We start from the raw sequence: 24,302 nt of genomic DNA on the forward strand, positions 1-24,302 counted from the left end.
CGAGTATTTTCTATGTTTTGTTTTTCTTTTCAAATCGTGCTTGGTGAAATTGGTCTAATGTTTTTGGAAATGTGTTTTAGCAATTGGGAAAAAACAAAAAAAATAAATTGTTGATACTATTTGCTCTTTAAGTTGCGCTTTGGGTGAAGCGTGGTTGTAAACTGGTGCTCTATGCGTTTTTTAAACTGAAATGAACTGATTGACTCATTCTTCATTTGAGGTCAGACGAGGACTTACTGCTAGTTTGGGGAAAGTGAGTACATTTTCCTTCATGCCTTTACAAAAACAGATTTTTTGCTCATAGATTTTAGTTGCTTGGACAGTCCCTGTGCCTCTGCATCGCTTTTCCCTCAGCGTTCATTAATATGTGAGAGCTAGAGGCTGGAGGTGTTTAGTCCTCTGGGTTTTTTTTCTCCAGGCCTGTGGAGGGAGGGATGAGAGGGGAGTCGTTTCCTGCTTCAACAGAAACCACATGATTTTTTTTTTTTTTTTACACAAAGTAGAAAGTGTGCTGCAATATGTCATTAACATATGTCTCTTGTTTTCTCTATTGCCTCCCTTTAACCTCTTTAATACATCTTTTTTTAGCAATTGAGTACCATTGAGGCCATTTAAAGAGAAGCTGAAGGTGTGGCTGCCTGTTGGCCTTGTGGGAGCGGAGTGTTAACTTTGTCAGCTGTTTTCTCACAGGGTTAATTAAAGAAAACACCAGTGCAATGGAAATCTGTGTGAAAGTGGAGAAAGTCAGGGAGCATGTTCATCTTTAGTCTTGACTCTGCTCATGCTAGCTCAAAACAGCTCAACTGAATATCTTTAGACTAACAAGAGAACTCCAGCACCAGAAAAACCATTACGGCATATTAATCAAGTCACGAAAGTAATTTTCTAGCTAATGTAATATTGTATATTTTATTAAAGACCGTATAATTACTTTAATTTAATATATTTATTTGTTTATCGTCACCATGATTTAATTCAGAAAGCATTATGCAACAATTTGCTCCCTTACTGTGTCTCAGTGCCATGTTTCAATCTGACATAAATTGATGCAATAGGCAGCTTTGCCCTTTTCCATCAGAGCCTTTCTTGGCAGCAGTCAGTCATTCAATTTTATGATCTTGGCATTTATTGGCATTAAGCCACATCCTTAAATAGCAGTTGGAACTGCTGGGGTATTCCCTGCTTTGAATAAGACACAATTAAAAAAGGACTTAAATATTCCCATCAATGCCTCAAATTGGAGCCTTAACTAGTCAGTTGGGATAGGAGTCTAGTCTTGGTCAATTTTGCGCTTGTTAGGGATATCCTAATACTTTCCATGATGTTGTTCTATTGATGTGTCTCTTTTTTACTTATACATCTATATTAAAGTTTACATTTTTCCCAATTCTTTCTACGTTACTTCGAGATGTCATCAAGAATGTTGTGAATCTTTATTCACAGTATGAACGTCTGTGAGATTTAGAGAATGTTCTTGACTTGGTCTTTACCAGAATCTTTTAAAAAGAAAAACTGAAACAGACCTGAACTTGTGTGTTCGTCCAGAATACAGTACATACATGTACATAAAATCCTTGTTTTTCTCACCAGGTTAAAAAATGCCTTCAAATTTTTGCCAGTTGCAAAGCAGACGTAAGATCACTTGGCTCATCAGGATGCAGCTACTGTGCAGTCCCATTGACCCCCTCCCGCCGCCAATCACCATTACAGCATGACTGTTTTTTCCCAAACTGCCATAAAGGAAAAAAGGGAAAAAAATCCAACTTCTTATTTATATTAGAGAGGGGAAAAAGTTTTTTAATCAGACTGGGGATGATGGGGATGAGCAAATAAAATTAAAGGTTATTAAAGCATCCGTACTCTGATCAAAGTTGCACCCATAAACACATTCCCCCTGATTCAGAGCAATTAGCTGCAGCAGCATGGAAATGTTCTCTCTATCTCCTCCTGCTTAATAATGGAAACTAAAATACCATAGGGGAACATACACTGCGGCCTAAAGAAGAAAACCGTCTTCTGACCCCATGTTCAACAGTTTCAAAGTCTACGGTAAACAATTTAAATTGTATGGTTTTTTCCATACCTTTCTATGAATGTGTTTTTCTACAGAAAGCTGTTGCTACAGTACACATTAGAAATTGTCCTGGTTGTTTGCTGTGCTTGTAACATGAAGAAAAATCTCTTTAGTGTCTAAAAAAAATACATAGAAAGTATTTGTAACATACACAACAAAGTACTCCAGTGACTTTATACTACTCACAGGAGCAATTGCAGTTTAGCACCAAATAAAAAAAGGTTTACCATTTTTCAGCAGCGTTCAACTCCCAGTTACTAGTCTTTAACTTGTTTTGGCGCTGCATAACGCAATATAAATAAAGTAGGAATCTTTAACAATAGCAATGACCCTTACAGCCAATTTCTCTTGCGCTATCACATTGATTAGGCTTAAATGATAAACACGTGTTTGTAACTGTGCTTGTGTGAAAGAGGCCGTTTGAGTGACGCTATATTCTTAACAGCTGCTTTTGCAATTTGTGGATTTATCACTAAATCCTCTTTTAGTTTGCAGATGAAAGGCAAATTGGAATTGAATGTGTTGGACTAAGACTGATTGATGAGTTGTATCTCTGCAGAAATGTAGCTGGGAGGCAGTAATGTTTGTTCATGTGTGTGCGTGTGTATTTATTACTTTATTTGGAGCATTTCTGGCACTGTGAGTGAGGGAACCTGTAGCCCTCATTAGGATTATTTTTTTTAAACTTTTTCTACTTTACAGTTTTGCTCTGCACACCAAGACACGCCTTGATTTAAGTTGAATTTTGAATTAAAGAAACACCACGGTGGGGCGGCCGTAGTTGCAGTGGTAGGGCGGTCAATCTTCAATCGGAAGATTGCAGGTTCGATTTCCGGCTTACCTGCCCATGTGTCGAAGTATCCTTGGGCAAGACTGAACCCCACCTTGCCTCTGGTGGAAGGTTGGCGCGAGTGTTCGGCAGCGGAGCCACCACCAGTGTGTGAATGGGTCTGTGACTGTAAGCGCTTTGGGCCTTGGATGAAGGTAGAAAAGCGCTATATAAGTATACATCATTTACCATTACCTTAGAATCCAGCCTCAAAGTTGGCAAGTTTTTTGTAGTAAACAGAGGAGAAAATTGAGACAATGGTAATGCTGCTGGGTCACGCTTTTTTACAGCTTTCAGTAAGGATGTGAAATCAAACAGTTAAAATGTGGATGGACTATGCTGCTGATACGTGCTGATGCAACCATTAAGAACGAGAGTACCAAAGAAGACTTTAGGTGTCCCTATTCTGTTCTTCAGACAGACAGATGTTGCACTAAAGCTCATGTCAGCATAGTTTGAACGCCAGCCTGGAGGCTGGATATAGTACAGCACTGTACAAAACAACGAAAAACGGTGATAACTTTCCCTATTTGGCGTCACAGGGTAGCTGGCGCCTATCTAAGCTACCATTGGGTGAAGGCCGGGTATATCAGTCCAGCACAAGCCCACACACAGAGGCACACACTCACATTCACACCTAATAACAATTTAGATCCACCAATTGACCGACAATGTATATTTCTGGACTAAGACAGGAAGCTGGAGTGTGTGAACAAAACCCAGAAATGCACAATGAGAGCAGGCAAACACTAAACACAAAGGTCCCTGTGGGGATTCAAACCAGGGCCTTCGCGCTGTGAAGGTTGTGTTTATCGTGCCCTGGGATTCAAACCATTATGCATATGTGTACATGATGCTGCTAATCATATCTAAATAACAAAATCAGAATTAGGACTAGATTAAAAATGAAATGACCAAAGGGAGTACTCTTGCCTTCATGGTCACTTATCAGTTGAGGTTGTTCGTCCATTCATCTTAGATGTTAATTGTTTTTTTCTTGGCTCTAGAATGTCACTTCTGCTTTTATATGAGCTTTTTCTTTTTTTATGTATGCGTGTTTAAATGTCTAGGGCAAGTGGAAAGGCACACCGGCCAGAGTTTTGGCAACTACGACAAGAGAACAGTGATGCTGTGTGGAACGAGCTGGCCTACTTAAAAAACCTTACAACTAAACTCTCCATCGAAAAGTAAGTGGCAATCAAAACTGTCCAAGGGAAAAAAAAACATGGATGCCACCATTGGGAGAATTTGGTTCCTTAACAAATGTTGTATTTTGACACTTAAGTCCTCATTCATCAGTGTGCACAAGCTAACCTACTGTCCCTTCATGTTGGTGAGAGTTAGTTTTTCCAAGCTTTACACCATTCATCCACTCTCACCATTATTAGCAGGCAGGGGCAAAGGCAAGATCATTAAACTTACACTGCCAAAAAGTGTAATCACAAACAGGCAATGTCAGAATCCTTGACTACGTCTTTCTGGGGAGAAACAGTGGTTTCTAATAAAAGTACAATAAAGTAGGCTGGCTGTGTTGCTAGATGAAGTATGCTGACATGCTTTTAATTCATAAATTAGCGTGGGATTCTAAATGTAGCTAAAATGTTAATTTTGACGACATTGTTTGTTTTTAGGATTATTTAAAATGTATTTTCTAAGATGCGTGCAGCTATGTACTGTCCATGCACACATTTGGGGTTTACTTTTCTAAAAGCCTTATCTTCTGTTTTCTGCCACTATCTTTAGACAGCAACCTTTATTGCATAAAAGCTACATTTATTTCTGTTTTTTTCTTTTTGTTCTCCCCGTCTGGATTTGTTTTGATATTTGTCTTTATCTCTGTCTGAAGGACAGCCATTTTCTGTCTTTATCTGTAGAAAAAAACAGTAATTGTTTGACAAACACTAGCTCCTGTGATTCTACACAAAGCTTGGCCTAAAGCTAGAGTCTCCTCCTCTCCTGTTTTCCCTCGCCTTCACCTCTCCTCACCTCTTCCCTTTTCGATCCTGTGCCTTTTATCCTCATCTCTCCTTCTTCCTACTTTTCTTTGCCTCCCTCCAGCCCGCTGTGATCCAGCAGAAGGTTGAGGCCAGAATTCTGGTACTCCCCCCCCCCTCCACAGCTTTCCTCTCTGCTCACCCCCCTGCCCTGTCCTCCTAATCCCAGCTGAACTCATTATGATATAGCCCGGCTGCCTCTCTCCAAGCTTGAGCTGTCCGAGCTAATTAAAGGCTAGCAGCCCTAGTGCCGCCGTTGCTGCCTGTTAAGGGATGTCCATCCACTTGCCAGGCCCCCGACTACAACTGAGCAGATCCAAGCATTAGATGATCTGAGGGCGGGGCATGTGGAGGTGAAGAGACCATGGTGAACAGGAAAGGTCCTTGGAACTGACCTGCTATGAAAACCACATAGGTCTGACTTGGGCTGGACTTATTTTTTTCCTAGCTGTGTAAATGGTCTGGCCTGTCCACTGGGGTTGGTGTTGATACCCTTTCTGTGCCCCTGACCGGTTCCACCTCATTTCCTTCAGTGATGGCCACTCTGGCCTCTCCATACTTAGGTGGCTGGTGCAGAAGCATACTTGGCGGAGATCTTTAAACTCTATTTTCTTTTTTAAAAACTTCATTCCTTGTATTATCTTTCCACACATGTGCACTTGTACAAAGCACTTTGTACCTGTTGTTTGAGCTAGCTGGAGCGAAAAGTTATGCTTGTGGAAAATCACTCTTAACCAAACTGTTTTATTTTCATTCAGCACAAAACAGAAACTGTCATCTGGTAGCAACTGAAAAAGTAGAAAAAAGGGTCCTTTCCAAGCGCATGAAACCTGGAGCTTCAGTAAGTCTGTTATTAACCGACAAGAAGCTCATGAGGCAAGCAGTTAAATCCTCTTTTTCCACTGACCGTACCATAATAATCAGCTTGTGAAGGTTATGCTAGATAAGTGTTTGCAATGATCCACTAATGACTAATTAACCCATGGCAGTTGAAATATTTATGGCTTTAAATTCCTAGTGGCGGGCTTTAGAAAACTCTCTCTCTTTAAACTCTCATTTGCCTCATTTTACTGTCATAATGATATTCACAGATGCTTTCTTTCACCTTCTCCCCTCCCCAAAAAAACACACTTACAAAACACTGTCTTGAGATCAAGACGACCGTTTCCCACGATGAATATCGCTGTCATAACTCCTGCACAGCGAGTCCCCACAGCGCTAGCAGAAAGTTATAAAATCCTGCCCCCTTCCACTGTTTGATCTTAACACCCGAAAAAGTAAAGAGAGAAGATTAGTGAGGTTTCTTATTTTTTTTTTTAACTTTCAGTCAATACACAGGCACCCTGTGGCTCAATAATTTAAGTGTGCTTCAAGAAAAGCATGGATCTGCAACGTGAACTTCTAATAGAAGCCTTTAAAATATAGAAATACAAAATTATAATACGCTTGATCACTAAATTTTTCATTGTTTAAAAAAAAAACAAAAACAGTATTTAACTTTTTTCTCCTTCTCCCTGAATCTTTTTCATAAATTTAGAACAATCTACCAGTATTCTGCTGCATTGCCTTGGGTTTGTCACTAAATATAAACTTATTTTTGTTGTGGCAAACATTAGGGGTGTAACAATCAATCAACTTAATTGATTTATATTCCTACGATCCAACCAGATCGATCCGTAAGAGGCAAGTTTTTAGTTGAATTGATCTATTGTTTCAAAATAAAATAAATAGATTATATCGATATGGGAAAATACCATTTGGATTGAGACAAAGTAAGTTTATTTTACTAGAACGTAAAAAGAACCAAGTACCATCACAGCAGATGACACATGTGATGACTGAAAAAAAAAAATCAGTCCATCATTCCAGTCCAATGTGTGGAAACACTTTGAATTGAGCAAAACGTGACCAGACAGTAGCCGCGTTTACATGGGCAAAAGTAATCGGAATGAACGCCTGATCGGAAAGAAAATGTGTCATGTAAACGCGCCGTTCGGAATACTCTGCCCCGATCAGACTCGTTGGGATCAGAATTTCTTTCTGATCGAGGTAGGTGGGTTATACCGATCGTTTATCCGATCGTTGTTCATGTAAACGGTCATTCCGATCGTGTGTCACTACTGCTCTGGTTTACGTCATGCATAGATGGTGTTTCGCTGTGAGAAAGCTTTAGAGCGGGACTATGGAGTGATATTTCTGCCACCATGTTGAACACAAAACTTTCTAAGTTGAACACAAAACTTTCTACGTTTTTTGCTCAAAAATTTTTTTTTTTGCTCAATTTTTTTTTTTTTTTGCTTTCAAAAACGTTTTTTGCGTTTGCAAAACACATTTTTTTTACGTGCGTTGTGTCAAATCTCGCTTTTGTCTTATCTTTGATTTTGCTGACTACTTTGAGCGCGACTTAACGTGATGTGACTGCCACTGGCATCGCCAAAAAGAAATTTGCATGCGTTGTGTGTCATCTCACTTTTTTCCTATCTTTGCTAAGTTAAGTTTCAGTTTGATGTGACAAGCTGCCATCAAACAGCTGCTGATTGGTCCAGATTCTAACCAATCAAGTGTTATGGAATTACAAATCTGCCATAAACTGAAAGGGCGTAAAGACAACTAAGCAGGCGTATTTAGGAACTGAGTGAGTGAACCTTAAAACCGCGCAGGCGCAATTCTAACTGAGAAGTGATCTTGCGCGGTCAGTTCCTTTTTGCCCGCTCATGTGGATTTACGCTCAGTGTTAAGGGGGCGTTTTTGTCACTTTTGGGGCAGGAACCTTTCTGGTTGATCTGATTGGCTGAAATTTGCATGGCTTATCGGCGAGACAGAGGGGCGGGACCTTCATTTTTCAGTGCGGGGGGGGGGGGTTAACAGGCGGCTCTTGAGCTGCATGTGGCTCTCTGCCTTTTATCATATTTTCTATATTCAGTACTTTCACAACCATAAGGTGAAAGTCTTCCATTTTCTCCAAAATGTACAGAGCGGCCCTAATGTGTTGTTGTGTGACTTCAGTAAAGAGGATCTAAGAACAGCATGATGACGGTATGGAGAGAGGAGAGGACGTGATAGAAGACACCCCCCAATAGTACAAAGGAGCAGATATGTGAATAATGCAGAACAACTTCACTTTGGAAACCCTGGAAATGCAAAGAGACACGATTAGGAGGCACAGTTTAAACTGCAAGCTATCAGCTACGCGGAAGAACACAGGAATAGAGCAGCTGCAGTTCGGTTAAATTAGATCTTCACAGATTCGGACTTCCTGCTTCAATAACTCCTCTGATAAACTTTCAAATGTGTCAGCAAGTATCTCAATCATTTTGTATTAACACAGAGTGAACCGCAAATGCATTTCTGAAGAAAAAAAAAATCGTTTTTTTGCCTTTTAATCAGAATTGTTCGCTTTAAGCTGTGAATGCAGACGTGCAGCAGCCGGCTGTCAAGGGACCGTCAACAAAGTGCGACCTCTGTGAACTGTGAAACACCACTGTGTAAAAATCAATAATCTTACAAAAAAAAACCATAAAATTATTATAAAGCATATTCTTGTTACAATACATATTTTGTAGGAAATTCCATCTTGATTTTATCTTGTTGCATATACTTTTACAAATTGTAATAGATATGAATCATGACTAAAGTTATCAGTAACTTGACATGACCTTATTGTCATACTAAAATAAAGAATGTCAATAGTTCACTATGTTTATTTATAGGAATTTCTCATATTTACAAATGGATCAGATTTGGTCATAAATCCTGAATAGCTCTGAAGGTGCCAGAATTTTCTTTTGCATAATCTTTATTTTAGTAGGAAAATAAGGTCATGATTAGTCAGTACAGGAAGTTTTGTGTCAGTAACTACAGCATCTTCAAAGCCATTGAGCATTTTTGACCAAATCTGATCAATATTTAAATATGAAAAATTCCTAACAATAAACAACGTGAATTATGACATAATATTTATTGCAGTAGGACAATAAGGTCATGATTAGTCAGTACAGGAGGTTTGGTGACAGAAGCTTTAGTATCTTCAGAGCTATTGAGCATTTATTTTATGATTCATGTCTCTATTAAAATTTTAAAACTATAAGCAATAAAATGGAGGTTGACTTTAGTATAATAAATAATAATGTAGCATGACTATGCTGACGAGTCTTCATTACCAGTTCATATAAATATAGACATTTATTCGCTTTCTGAAAGTTCACTGATTTTTACAGAATGGTGTTTCACAGAGGTGGCACTTTGTTGACGGTCCCTTGGCAGCCGGCTCGCTGCATATGTGCATTTACACCTTGAGACGAACAATTCTGATTAAAAGGGGAAAAAAACGATCTTTTTTCTTCAGAAATGCATTTGCGGTTCACTCTGTGTTAATACAAAATGATTGAGATACTTGCTGACACATTTGAAAGTTATTAACACTATTAACACTCTCTGTGTTAATACGAAAGGATTTAGATACTTGCTGACATATTTGAACGTTGATCAGAAGAGTTATTGAAGCAGGAAGTACTCTGAATATGTGAAGAGCTTTCTAACTTATCGAACCTCAGCTGCCAGAGAATTTAAAATAATGAATCCATGGTTCGGAAGAGAGGACGCTGGAAAACCAACTCGGACAAGAAGACGCAGCAGCTGCTGTGTTTCCGCGGTAAAGGAAAGGCCTGTGTCGGAAGATCGACTCGAGGCTGAGCGCTGCTACTTCCAGCAGATGACAATGAAACGCTGTCCATCCTCCCCCCCCCCTTATCGGGACGCAGCACCGGCGAGTTACGCCACACTTTGGGACTGCAGGACTTAAACTTGGCCTGAGGTGTCTACTGTCACTGTTCTTTGGAGCCGCATAGCAAAGAGACGGACTCTGATGATGAGGAAAGGGAAGCCGGCGTGTCTGATAGAGATGTAGCCCAGCTGTTCCAGATGCAGAAGATGAGGACTTTGATGGATTTTAAATGCTGATTGATGACTGAAAAAATAAATCACAACCAACTCATTTTGCGCTCGCTGCCCTTTTTAAACACACACCAGCGTGCACGTTTCACCGATATGTGTGTTTACGTTAAACACAGAAAAAACACTAAACTGAAACGGCGCCGTTTAATCCAGTGCTGTTGTAAGGAGAGGAGAGGAGGGGGTTATGAGAAATAACATGGCTTTAATTGTGTGTTTGTCTGGCAGGTCAGTGTGTGGTGTGGTTGACTATCACAGTTAGAAATGTCGGCTCTTTGTGTCAAACTTGCCCCCCCCCCCCCTGTTGGAGGCAATCATAGAAAAAAAAACCGCGGATGTAACGCGGATTAAAACATTAACCAACGACCCAAAACTAAGGTAAAAAAAGTGCAGCAGGTTTTTTGTGCTGTAAGTTTTCTCATGTGAAATTAACTGCATTTTTTAACCATTTTAATGCTTTTAATCCACGTTACAGCCGCCGTTCCTTTTCTATTAAAGCCCCAAAATTAAAGTCCCGCCCCGCTGCTTGGCATGCAAATTTCAGCCAATCAGATCAACCAGAAAGGTTCCTGCCCCTAAGTGACAAACACACCCCTGAATACCGCCCCCAAGTGACAAAAACGCCCCCTTAACACTGAGCGTAAATCCAGGTGAGGGCGCAAAGGAGAATTGACCGAGCAGGATCACTGTTCAGTTAGGATTTCAGCCGTTCAGTTGTAAAATACGGGGTCGCTTGGTTAGAATTGCGCCATCACAGTTTTAGGGTTCACTCACGCAGTTTCTAAATACGCCCGCTTGGTTGTCTTTACGCCCTTTCAATTTTTGGCATTTATGTAATTCGATAAAGTGTCTCCGTCTCATATTGACGGTACTCCGAGGCAGACATTGACTTTGGACTTTGTGTCGGTTCTGTTCGTACGGGGTTCTGCCGTTTTCACCCACTCTGGCCCGTTTGTCTCAGAGTTAAACCCAGAAGGAGCAGCAAAGCAGCTAAAATAAAACAGAGTTTTGTATTTATTCCTGTCTGTGTAGAGACCAACGTGTTTAAAACGTCTGCAGTAAAAAAAAAAAAAACGTCCGAGCTCCGACTCCATCCAGCTGGAAGAAGTTAAACTTTTTAAGATTTGTATCTGAACTTTTGTTTTATTTTAATAAATAATTGTTGAAATATTAAGATAAAATAGCATTTTTGATGACTAATATTTTTAAACTTTGGACAAACGCTCACAAGTTCTAAAACATGAGACACTGGTGAAAATTTACACAAAAGTTAAAAATGCTTCTGATAAATGCATTGAGTCTCCTGTGGTGAGCCATCATTCTTTTGCTTATTACTGCTGTTCATCTGATCCCAAACACGTGTACAGCATAAAATCATATGTGCTTTAAATCTTTTATTGTTTTGTTTTAACAAACAGACCTTAAAGAAAATCAGACTTTTCACTAATATTTTGCTCTGCAGGATTCACAGATCAAACAGACGTGTTGATGTAATGTCAGCAGATAAACTTTACAGTTTCAGGAGATCCTCAGCCATAAATTCACAAATCTGACTTCATAAAAATGAACGAATGCTAAAAAAAAGTATGAATTATTTAAAAAATGAAAACGTCTTCATCCAAAAACGAGGGTAAAAAGAGCTGGTTCAGCCTCTGAGCCTCGGTAGCAGACACCATGTTAGATTCATATGGCGATTTGATTGGTTAGAATCTGGACCAATCAGCAGCTGTTTGATGGCAGCTTGTCACATCAAACCGAAACTTAACTTAGCAAAGATAGGAAAAAAGTGAAATGACACACAACGCATGCAAATTTCTTTTTGGCGATGCCAGTGGCAGTCACATCACGCTTAGTCGCGCTCAAAGTAGTCATAAGTAAGCAAAATCAAAGAGAAGACAAAAGCAAGATTTGACACAACGCACGTAAAAAATGTGTTTTGCAAACGCAAAAAACGTTTTTGAAAGCAAAAAAAAGAAAATTTGAGCAAAAAAATAATAATTTTTGAGCAAAAATCTTAGAAAGTTTTCTGTTCAACTTAGAAAGTTTTGTGTGCAACATGGTGGCAGAAATATCACTCCATACGGGACCGGCCAGCTGCTCCGCGGACGCCCCGTGAAAAGCACCGCTCCGCTCTCGCCCCGCTGGCTCTCCCCTCTCTTTCACCCCTCACGAGAGAGATGCGGGGCAGGAGCTCTTCGTGCCCCCCGACGCTCACTCGGTCCACTGGCACCCGAGTGAGGAGAGGAGCCGTATTAATAATTTTGTGTCTGATGGGAGGAGGATGCTTGTTACGTGTGCGTTTTGTTGTTTTGTTATGTGTGGGAGAAATCCGACTGCGATCCGTCCCGCCCCTCTGTGTTAGCGGCTGCAGGACTCAGGAGGAACCGCGTTCGAACAGAGCTCGGGCCGCTAGCTCACAGAGTGGCTTTGGAGCGGTGTGTGAACTTTTCAGAGCAGAAATAAATGTCGCTCAGTCCTTAGAAACGGTTCAAACAATGACATGGATTTGTGTTTCCAGTTGTGTCTCAACAAAATATAGGCTGATGTTATTCCCACACATTTACGTACAGCCAATATGCAGATTGCTGCGTTTCTCGCACGGTCTTGGATTTTGTGTCCATCAGGCTAATCATGTTGTTAGCCCGTGTTAGCCTGTCCTAAGCCTTCTTCCATCTTAATTCTTCCACAAAAAAGCACTGACCACACGGATTAAATATAACGATGAGCGAACAGGCGCTTCATAATAATCATGACATTAATAAAAGCACGTTTGGAAGATCGTCTCGTATTACGGAGCTGCTGCACATGCTGTCTGTCTGTGGGAGCGGTTTGTTTACAATGGGACCTGGTTCCTCACCCGGGTGATTTTACCCTACTGCGCATGCCCAAATTATTCATTCCGACCGAAAGTGTGAGCCATGGGAACGTTTGTTCTAATCGGAAAAAGGTTTTCTGTGCCCATGTGCACGGGTGAATTTGGAAGGACACAGAGGGAGATAAAACTATAGAGAAAGCAGTAAACGGTTAGAAAAACAGTGGTCTCATATTGGGCTAAAAGCCAAGGCATAAAAATGGGTTTTTAAACGGGTTTTAAAAATGGACAGTGAAGGGGTTTCTCTAATGGCCAGCAGCAAAGTATTCCACAGCTTTGGAGCGGCTACAGCAAAAGCTCTGTCCCCTCTGAGCTTCCGTCTGGACCTCGGTACCTCCAGAAGCATCTGATCAGCTGATCTGAGGCACTGTGCCGGCGAATAGGGAGAGAGAAGCTCAGAGAGGTACAGTGGGGCAAGACCGTGTAAAGATTTAAAAACAAGCAGAAGAATCTTAAAATGAATTCTAAAATGCACAGGCAGCCAGTGAAGCGATGCTAGGATCGGCGTGATGTGGTCTCTCTTGCGTGCTTCAACCATAAGACGAGCAGCTGCATTTTGAACACGTTGGAGACGCAAGAGAGACGACTGGCTGAGTCCAAGATAAAGAGAGTTGCAGTAATCCAGCCGGGACGTGATGAAAGCATGGATTACTGTTTCAAATTGTGCAGGTGTTAAAAAAGGTTTTACCTTAGCAAGTTGACGAAGGCTTAAAAAGCTTAACTTCACTACAGAGCTTATCTGTTGGTCCATCCTAAAATTACTGTCCAATTTAACACCCAAGTTAGAAACAGTTGATTTTAAGAAACCATTCAGAGAGCCCAGATCAATCGGGGATGGTCCACTAAAATCATTCGGTCCAAAAATTACAACTTCTGTTTTCTTTTCATTCAAACTCAAGAAACTTAGGGCCAACCAGTCCTTAATGTCATGGAGACATGACAGGAGCCGCGTCACAGAGAGATTATCCTTTTTAAGCGGCAGATAAATCTGACTGTCGTCAGCGTATAAATGAAAGGAAATGCCGTGTTTTCTTAGAATGGACCCTAAAGGTAACAGATATAAAGAAAACAGAAGAGGTCCCAAAACCAACCCTTGTGGGACCCCATAGGAAACCCGAGCTGTGGTGGATTCATAACCACCTAAACTGACACACATGGTTCTTTCCGCCAGGTAGGATTTGAACCAGTCCAGTGCAGTACCTTGAATCCCCACCAGGTTCTGGAGCCTAGAAATTAAAGTGCTATGGTCTACGGTGTCGAATGCTGCAGTTAGGTCCAGCAGAACTAGAACAACATAATCTCCAGCATCATTGGCCAAGAGAATGTCGTTGCTGACTCTTAGCAGTGCTGACTCCGTGCTGTGCAGGGGTCTAAACCCAGCCTGGAAGACTTCAGGAATTTTATGTTTGTTTAAGAAATCCTCCAGCTGTGAGTAGACCACTTTCTCCAAGAGTTTAGAGATATAGGGCATCTTGGAGATGGGTCTAAAATTGGCCAGCACAGCACTGTCCAGGCTGGGTTTTTTAAGTATCGGCTGAATCGTTGCATGTTTAAAGGTGGAGGGGACGACACCAGCAGCCAGACTGCTGTTGATAATAGAGAGGACCGTCTGTGCAACGCTGGGGAAGACCCCCTTGAAAAACCTAGGAGGGATGGAGTCTAGGGGAGAACCTGATGGTTTGCTTTGACTGACTAATTCATTTAAAAATTGAAGAGACGCTGGCTCAAATTCTCTGAATACAGCTGGGCAGAGAACACAGGTCGATGGGTCGGAGGAAGGTAGAGTAATGCCAGCCCTTATATTTGATACCTTATTGTTAAAAAACTGTAAAAACATATTGCACAGGTCAGTGGAAGCTTCTACCCCCTGTGGAGGATTAAGAACAGAGTTTATCATTTTAAAAAGCACCCGTGGGAGTTCTGATTAAGAACAATAATATTAGCCAAGTACTCTTGTTTAGCAAGTTTTACAGTGCCCTGGTTAAAATGCCAACAATTCTTCAAGATTTGTAGTGAGATTTGCAGTTTGTCCTTCCTCCACCTGAGTTCAGCTTTCCTACAGGCCCTCCGAGCTACCCGGGTTCTCTCATTGAACCAGGGCTCAGGTTTAAGACGGGGCTTTAGTGTCTTTAGAGGAGCCACAGAATCCAGGATGCTGGTGCAGGAGGAATTGAACCAGGAACTCAGCTCAAGAACATCAGCAGCAGAGGAAGGGACAACGAGCTGGTTAAAAGCAGAGGAAAACTGACCAGCAGTGGAAGAGTTAAAAATCCTGCGACGCTGAGGAGGGGCGGTAGATTTAACAGCAGTGCGTGAAAGTCCAGCTTCCAACACTACAGGCATGTGGTCTAAAACAGCTAAGTCACAGATCTCAATATTAAAAACAGGTAGTCCATGGGAGAGGACGAGATCCAGTACGTGTCCTTGTTCATGAGTGGTTTCAGACACCCACTGAACAAGATTAAAAGAGTCAATGATCTCTAAAAATTCCTTCACCAAAGGCTTTTCAGGACAACACACATGAATATTAAAATCCCCAACAATAAGAACACGATCGTAGAGTGGCATCATTACAAGATATAAAAGGAATCTGGAAAATGTCACCTGCACTGTTCAGTACAAGCTAAAGATCGATTTTATGTCATTGAATCGGCTCATTCAAAAATGAACAAAGATTGACTATGAATCGTATCATATGAATTGAATCGTTGTTAAAATAAATTACACCCCTAGTAAACAGATACTATGTGTACTTAAAAAAAAGTCACATTTTTATGTGGATCATTAGGCATCTGTCTGCGATACTTCATGGCTAAACTTGTTAATTGTTGTAAAGGTGTGTTGGCCAAAAAAAGAAGCCGGGTTTATTTAGACTCCATAAACATAAAAAATATACCCTCAGACTTAAGATGATGCACTCAGACGACATCAAAGCATAAATTAAATCGCTATTACTGGGGAAAAAGCCTTTGAGATCGTTTGCAGTGCTCCTGTGTAAAGAGTGACCATTAAGGACATGAACCTCCCCAATAAACGACTTTGACTCTAATTAAGTTTAATAAAGTTTGCCCTAATGTTCCTCATGTTCCACTATTTCTTTTCGTTTCATCCTGATTTGCTAAAAGGTATTAGATGTAATGAGTCTTTTGCTCCCTAGACCAGGGCTTAGTTGGAGGAGGGACACATTTTTGCATGCACACACCAGCGGAATGTTTTATGCATGCTTTTAAATGAGACAGCCAAGGTTTTATCCTCATTATTTATTTGGGGCAATAGTTACCATGTCAAAATGAAAAAATGTTTTTTTTTCTCAGATTTTTAATGATGATCAAAATGTCATTTTTAAATCAGATTCTTTATTGTTTGAGTCAATGAAAAAAAATTGAATAAAAGGTGTCCAGTTTAGAATTTATTACGACAATATGTAGTACTCTCTTGTGTGAAATGAGCTCACTAGTTTCAATTTCAGTTTGTTGAAAATGTTCCACTCTTCTTGATAGTCAATAGATTTAATTGTTTAAACTTTTTGTTTTAGGTGTCTGTACCTGTTTTTTTCCAATTTTAGTTTTTTAAGCCCCTGTGTTGTCCCCTGTTACTGTAGTGCCCTCAGATAAAGTAGATGAGAGTAAGTAAAGTACTTTAGTCAATATTTCTGCTAATAAAGGTGGTTTATCTACCCAAATGTATCCATTACCCTGATCCAAAGTAGGAATAACCCCAAAGGTAAAAATGCCAGTAGTGTTTTTGTTTTTTTATGATCTTTTTTTTTATTATTTTTTATTTTTTCCTTGTCTGCAGTAAGAAACACAAGGGCAGGGGTACTAAAGCAAGATGGTTGTAGTGATGTGGTACAACCTTGTGGAGCTTCAACTTTGCTCTAAGCTGTTTTGTGTAAAACAGGGACAGATGAGATCAAATTACATGAGGTGGATGGCTCAGGGCCTAAACCCGTTATGCTACATGGGAGCAAAATATGTTTATTAAGCAGGAATATAAGCGAGTTGTGAGACGCAGTCATGCGCTGTAGACTACATCATTACCAAATGCATCATCTTTTTGTTGCCTTTAGTGTTTACCAATTATCATGTGTGTTTTCTTCCAGTTGCCACATGATTTGATTTTCTGCCTTTAATAAAGTGGGAAATTAATACAGAATGTAAATGATCCACCTTATTCCATTATTTGAGCCGTCCACATTTTGCTCTAAGACAATTTAGCAGAACCAATTTTTTGACTAAATGTAGCCGACTGTATTTCAAACCAGTAAGTTTAAAATGGTTATATTTGTTCTAAAAACATAAAGTCAGCCAAGTTGAATTATCTACATTTTTTTCTCCTGGTTTCTGCAAAGTATTCTACTGAAAAAAATGTAAGAACTTTAACTGCTTCATGAATAAATTGAATTCTTATTTATGGAGCCCATATTTCCCATTTGTCTTCCCAAATGGCATTTGGACAAGGTTTCACCCTTTTGGGGACATTTTGGGAAGATCCATTTTTCTATTTTAGAAATAACTGTGTCGCACTAAACATGGTAGGATCCATAAAGACATGGCAGGTTGAATTCATTAAGAAGCTCGAAAACCATAACCTCAAACCTATTCATACTGTAAAGGTAGATTGCAAGTCCAACATCAGTGCATGAACACATAAAATGTCTCACAAATTGAGAATACAATTACAGAAACATTTCAAATGTTGATGGAAAGCTTTGCAAGGAAAATGGAATCTGGGCAGCTTTACATTGAAGTCTATGTTTGCATATAATGACATCTAGGTCCTTGCTACGCTAATGGTCAGCCAGCCCCTCCACGGACTGTATAATAATTATTTTTTCACAGAACGGCACCAAAAAGCAGATTTTGTGAAGTAAGGTTAAACTGTTCATTATACCGAATTATCAGGGTTGTAAACTGGTGGCTCGTGTCTTTAAGTTACTAATCTTTTTCCATTCCGGAGCCCATACTTCACCTTCAACAAAATATGAATATTTTGCTTATGAGCTCGGCTTGAGCATCAATACTATCAACATCTAAAACAGCCTGACATGGAAAACACATGGAAAAATCTCACTACATACTGGAGATTCAGCTCATAGGCCTTATTAATAGCCAGGTCATTCAAAACAGAGTCTGTTCTTCATTGACTACTGTTCAATTATGAAAATAAAATCTTTTGAGAAGCGACACATGTCCATCTGCTTCTTTAACGCCTCAGGGGAGAGTCATTTGTGTATTTATTTAAGCTTCAGTCAGCCATTAGACCAGACCTCTGGACTGTGTGTGATAAAAATGCTAATTATTTCCCTTTTCTGTGCTGTGTAAACAGCTTTTCCTATGTCAAATATTTGATCATATGTACAGAAAGAAGCTGGATGTTCCAACATTAGAATGAATCAACAATATTTAACATTAAACTCAATTTCATTGTCATTGACACTACTGCCTGTTAAAGCATGTCGACAGAAGTAATCAAAGATAAAGAGTTTGTAAATGAGAGCAACTCTGGGAACACTGCCACTACACTAGCTAAAGGCCGATTTTTGTGTTTCTCTCTGACTCTAAGAAGCAGAGGGGAGGGAAGTTGGGTGTGCGTTTCAGGTGTGGATGTGTCAGTGAGCTTTTGTGTATCCTCGGTAGACTCCAGTTGGGGTCCTAATAATAACTTGAAAGTGCAAAGTCTGAAGCGTGGCTCCTCATAATTAGCCTTTAGCGAGAATCAAGATCATTTCTAGATAGGTAATTGGGCATCGTGTACAACAGGTTCTTATATTCATGTACACATACACACAAATGTGCACCTTTCTCTTCTATAATGGTGTTTTGTGCTTGTCATTTTGATCTCCACATACATTACATTTTAATTAGTTGAATTCTTTTACTGTGCAATGTTTTTTTTTAGCAGGGTATGCCCTGTTAACTGAGTCTAAAATAGCATCCATGTTTTTAGAGTGACGGTTTTCTATTAAATTTCACTCAAATTTATATATTATTTATATATTTTCTAAATATTTCTGCTAAAAGTGAACTCCTTCATATCCTTCATTCATTCGTCTTTTTAACCTGTTTTGTCCCTTTCAGGAGCAAATGTAACTTCCTTTAGGACATAAAGCTTAAAAAAACCTCTGTACTGTACTCCACAGGAAACGACAAATTATCTTCCATTCATGGATGTAAGATTTAAAAGAGAAATTTTGGTCTAACAAGGACATTTTACAGAATCTTAGGCTTTAGAACCTTTATTAGGTAGCTGGCAATAATTGATTCACTGCTTCTCCTAAACATTTATTAGAATTAGTATAAATTGCTCCTAAATTTGGCTTTGGAGCAACCATACCTAATAGTTTCTAATAAATGTTTGCTTAGTTCAAAGATTTGGTTAATCTGCTATATCAACCAGACACGATTTGATTTTATAACGAAATTATATTTTTTTGATTTAAAAAAAACGTTTGGAACATTGCTTAGTAAACAAATTTCTGTTTGTGTGTTCACAGGGCCAGCTTGGAGGAAGAATTGGACATTCTGCGAGTACAAAGTGCGATGGACAGGGCCACAGTGAAGGAGCTACACATTTGCCTCGCTAAAGAACACCAAGGTAAAGTAACTTCTATTTATTTATGGGTGGTGGTGAATGATTGGCCTTAAAGTGGGGGCTGTTATTTTTTAAACTAGCTTTTTCTCTCATAGTGTGGAGACATGTAATAAATTGTACCAACTATAGTTAGGTTTTACCAATACAGTATGAACATAAGGATAATGCCCAATCAGCTGCTGGTAATTTCATAAAAGCAATAGATAATATCCATCTTGTCTGCCAACATCATTCTCATCGTTCCTGTGACATTTTTTAATCTGAGCTGATCATATAGTTCCCTAAAGTACAACTTTCCATTTCTTTATGTCTTAGTCACACAAACCCATACAGGAATTGACCCGTACAGGTGCTGCAGATTTTTGGGTTGTCCGTGGAGGTTCGTAGAAAGGCATGGCCCCAAATTAAAGGGAGCGCAGGTGTGTCTTGCAGTTCCCTTGAGACTCAAGCGACATCATGTAAATGAAATGTATAGTTGTTGTGCGTGAGGTAAATGTATCGTGAAGTATCTGTTAGGATAATGGAAACTGCATGCACCTATGATGTAAGGTTGATGCTGTTGTACGGTCCTCTAACGCAGCACTCTAGTCATTAGTAAGGTGCACGCACTGGCTCCTTACTGACCACAAGCAAATGCTGCACTTACGGAATGTGTACAGGTTACATGAATGCCGGTAAGGTACTTATAGGAAGCCCACACAAACTACACTCTGATTGTCTAATTTCCTTATTTCTAACAGCCAGGTTGCACACTTGAAGCACGCAATGGGCACACACTTCTCACTTGAACAGAACTAACAGGCTCCCTGCACAGTGCACAGGTATCTGGGAGTTTGAAAAAAAGAAAGGTGCATCTCACCTACTTCACCTTTACTTATCTTACATGCTGGTTAAGTGTTTGCTATGATCTATCGCTGTGCATGTGCATGAACATTTTCTCTCTATGGGCTCACCGAGTGAGTGGTCTTCGATTTTAAACTATCGTGCAGGATACCTGCATACCCTGTACAGGTTTGCCAATATCCACCCGTAAGGGCAGTTGTGACCATTGACTTTATAAGATATAACTGGACTGAGGGAGTGTGGCGTCAACCAAAGAAAATGTCTTACTTCCAGTTCCAACCACTTGAAGTCAATTCAGTAGCCATTTTTCCCTGATATATCCGTCGCCATATTGGAGCCAGACGTCCCCGGTACACCGTGATTGGTCCGTCTACATTTCTATGGCAATCACTCTTTCCAATTAGGAGGGAACGTGTAAGAAGGCCACACCCCTTCTACTGAAAACAGGCATAGGAGAATCTTTCAATCAAACGATTTGACTGCGAGGCAACTGCTCGGTCAGTTTGTAACTTGAATAACTTTTACTACAGCTAATAAAATCATGAAAAATATTAGGATAAGCAACATAAATAAAAGCTAGCAGAGCAAGAATAGTTGTTCTGACGAACATAATGACTGAGTAATTGCTGTTTATTTCTCTGTAGAAGTCTATGGGATTTTGGCCTTTTGGGATCAGCGGGTACTTCCTGTTTAGAACGCTTTTGGGACCAGCAGGTACTTCCTGTTTGGAACGCGAGGGGGGAGGGGTTGCTTTGTCCAGTTCTCATTTACTGTCAGTGGTTATGACTAAGGCATTACCAATGCTGGAGTAGCACAAAAGAGTTTGCTTAATTCTGTCCTATTGACCGCCGTACTAAGGACACTTGGATAAAAGCCCCCCCAGAAAACCTGTTTTCTAACAAGTAGTACATTTTTCAAAGGGGTGAAAATATTGATTTGTATTCATGTTTTTATTTCATAAACTACTTTGTAGTTTCTGAATGTCTTTCCTTTTTTCTTTAGCTTTCAGATTTAAATTGCATCAGTCATTTCACTGAGATGCATAACCTGTCAAATCTACTTTTACATTGGTTACTTCATAGGCTTAGGTATAAGAGTGTAGCTCATATTTTCTTCAAAATGTGTCCCATAATTGTCTAAAAAAGGTTTGTATAATTCTAAGGAGTCTTTTTAAAACTGTGTTGTAATGGTTTTTACATAAACTCATAATACAAAATTGGCCAAAACATCATGTTCCTTTAGTTCTACGTTTTACATAAATGGGTATCATTCTAAAATAATGAACTTCTGCTTTTCTGTGTTTAAGTAAGAAGTGCAACCAACATCTCAAATCAAATCAAATCAAAATTGCTTTATTTTTCCAGTGCTGGTGGGAATACAGTGCAGAGACAAACAATCATTAATAGAAATCTACAATAAAATCAGTCTGACTTAATACAACACACATACACTCAGTAAGGCACAAACAATATAAACTCAGACCTGCTTAAGCAACATTCCGAAAACATTGAACGAAAAAATAATTAAAGCCTAAGATGCCGCTGACTTAGCAAGAGAATATAATGAATGGTCAGAGCATTTACTCTTTGGGACCCCTGTAACCTGATCAAATGGGCTTTAGGAGCTCGCACATGGATCATGCTAACAAAAAGCAGCAGATGAAAGAAAGAGGGCCTTTGAGCTGTATCCTATGAGGAGACATGGGAGAGACATTAATGTATGCAACAGTGCCAGAACCTCCTTCTACAGTGTGACTAGGGAGCCACCACTTCATCTTGTCAAGATAGTGCTGAGGTACCAACTCCCATGCCACCAGCACTGGTACTGGATAATTGTCTCTCAACCTGGTTATGTACCCAGTGAACACAGCAGCCCTCCTGTACTATTTGCTGCTCTGTGGGATTGAATGTGACATGTTAGAAAGACAAAAGGGCAACCTAATTCAATATAACAAACTTCCTTGGGCAAGGTGTCAATGCAAAGCAAAGAAGCTGCAGCTCTCTACAACAAAACCCTCTTATTCTACTCTCTACTTCTGTTACCTTTCTCCAAGCACGCTGGCCATGAGATCGACTGACCTGAGGAGTCATCATCCTGAATATTTGATGTTTTCAGGCTCATTGTACCAATTATTTTGGTCATCTTGTCATGAATCCTTAAGTGGAAAGAGTGAAAGGCAGGAAGTATCATACTGTTTTGTATTGGCTCTTGCAAATAGCTGAACAAAGAATCAGCGTCCTCTTTGGTGGCAACATCTAGTTGTTTTTTCCCCAAAATACGTGTATGCAAAATCCCTATGCTCCTGAACTCTTATTTTCTAATCATAAGGCCTAAATCATATTTTTTTCATCCCTATCAATACACTTCCCACAATAAAGCATCAGAGTTGTCTATAGGGACTATTGGTTCTTTGAGGAAGCAGTGTGGACTACAAAGCAGAGCAGCCTGAGGCTGTGTTCACTGGGGATTCAGGCACTTCTTTTGGATTGTTTAAGACCCTTAGAGAGGGTTCCACATGGAGCACCGTTTCCCATATGAACCACCAAACAAAACACCTTTCAACTGATTTCAAATAAAGGAAGACTAAAATTTGTCAAAATGTGGGGAGAGTGTTAGTGATGTAAATCAGGGCCACATGAAAACAACAGCAGGGATGTGATTGACAAGAAGAACAAAGAAAGTGGACCACAGAGAAGAAATTAGACTTTACTAATGTTAATTGATTTAATGTAGACCTTTTCATCATTATTCTGTTGATTGAGCAGACTGAATTCGACAGTGTGTCACAATAATGAGCTTTGTTCCTCTTTACAGAATTGCTTTACAAAATGGCAGAGGAGCAGCAGGTCAAAAGCAGCACTCCAAAAAAGCCTCCGCTTTCTTCAGGCCGAATGGACCAATCATTTAAAAAGGTACATACAGCACTGTGCTGCCACTAAGTGCTCTTTATTATTACCAATGAAAGGAAACTAGACAGGGCCATCTCCAGGAAGATTTCTTTCAGAAAATTTGCTTTTGCTTTGAAAATATTTCAAAGGTGTTTGCTGTTCGATCAAGTAAGGAGTTTGTTTTTCTTTTTAAGATAAAAAATGAAATTGTGGGAGATACCATAGGACCCTGGTGAAAGCAGTGTAATGCATATTTACTGTTGTTGAGTTGCACCTTAAAATATATATATATATATATATATATATATATATATATATATATATATATATATATATATATATATATATATATATATATATATATATATATATATATATGGTGGGTTTTTTTAACATGTGGTCTTAAAGCAGTGCTTTAATGAGTTCATATACTGCTTGCCTCCCACTTCTGCTTTCATAAATCATCTGTGGCTTGTGTGGCATTCTAATTTTGTTTGAAAGGTACCAAACTTCACCACCAGGCATAGTGGGACCAAAACAGGGGGAAATCGCCTGGAGGCATGAACCCAGCAGGCAGCCTCTGTTCTCCTAAACAGTTTCCACTGAAGATCTAACAAAAAGACTAAGTGCTCCTGGTTGCTGTGTAGTTAAAGGAGATCATAATAAGGGGCTGTATACCTGGCCCCCATCCTTCTTTAGCATGTAAGATGGAATGCTTATGAGGAGCAAAACAACTGGGGCCGCACATAAAGACGTTTGCCCAGATTTTGTACTAAACTTTTGTAAATACACAAAAATCACAAGCTCATAGGCATTTTTAAATGGATGAATCTTTACGAACACTGGCCACTTCATACATCCCATCTTTAATTTTATATAACATTTATTAAATGTTTTATCCAAACTGTTTCTTACTTGATCATATTGCTTTAAAATAGCTTTGATGGCTAAAATTGAAATAAATCAACACAAAAAAGGGAGTAAATGTAAAATTAATTTAGTTTTTTTATGCACTTTTGTGGCAATAAAAGGTACAATTGAAAAACTGAAACAGAAAAATGGAAAAAAAATTATGAACACAGCAGGTTTTGGAAGGTTTTGCGACGGTTAAGATAACTAACAGCTGGATTGATACCAAAGTTGGTGTTCAATGAAGACGTCTGTGGCTGAAGCATGCTACTGATGGGTGCGTTGCTGCCTCAGGAAGACTGAAGGAAGACAGAAGCTAAAATCAGGAGTGAGTGGGAGTTTTTGATCT

The 24,302-nt window shown here is 39.6% G+C and overlaps 1 protein-coding gene across 9 annotated transcripts in view; it reads left to right on the forward strand.

Moving 5' to 3' along the window:
- The window catches only part of LOC101171889 (centlein, centrosomal protein), a 202,270-nt gene that overhangs the window by 141,636 nt on the left and 36,332 nt on the right, over nucleotides 1-24,302 (forward strand). For 7 of the 9 annotated variants that reach the window (XM_078943539.1, XM_078943535.1, XM_078943538.1 and 4 more), the window contains 3 exons: nucleotides 3,974-4,090; nucleotides 19,216-19,316; nucleotides 22,971-23,068. In XM_078943539.1, coding sequence (XP_078799665.1) covers nucleotides 3,974-4,090; nucleotides 19,216-19,316; nucleotides 22,971-23,068 — 316 coding nt within the window. The remainder of the gene's footprint in view (nucleotides 1-3,973; nucleotides 4,091-19,215; nucleotides 19,317-22,970; nucleotides 23,069-24,302) is intronic. The other 2 variants (XM_078943541.1, XM_023960314.2) reach the window with 1 other exon arrangement.

This window comes from Oryzias latipes (assembly GCF_053564925.1).
Source record: "Oryzias latipes strain Hd-rR chromosome 1 unlocalized genomic scaffold, Olatipes_Hd-rR_3.1 chr1_Y".
In the NCBI taxonomy this organism is placed as follows: domain Eukaryota; kingdom Metazoa; phylum Chordata; class Actinopteri; order Beloniformes; family Adrianichthyidae; genus Oryzias; species Oryzias latipes.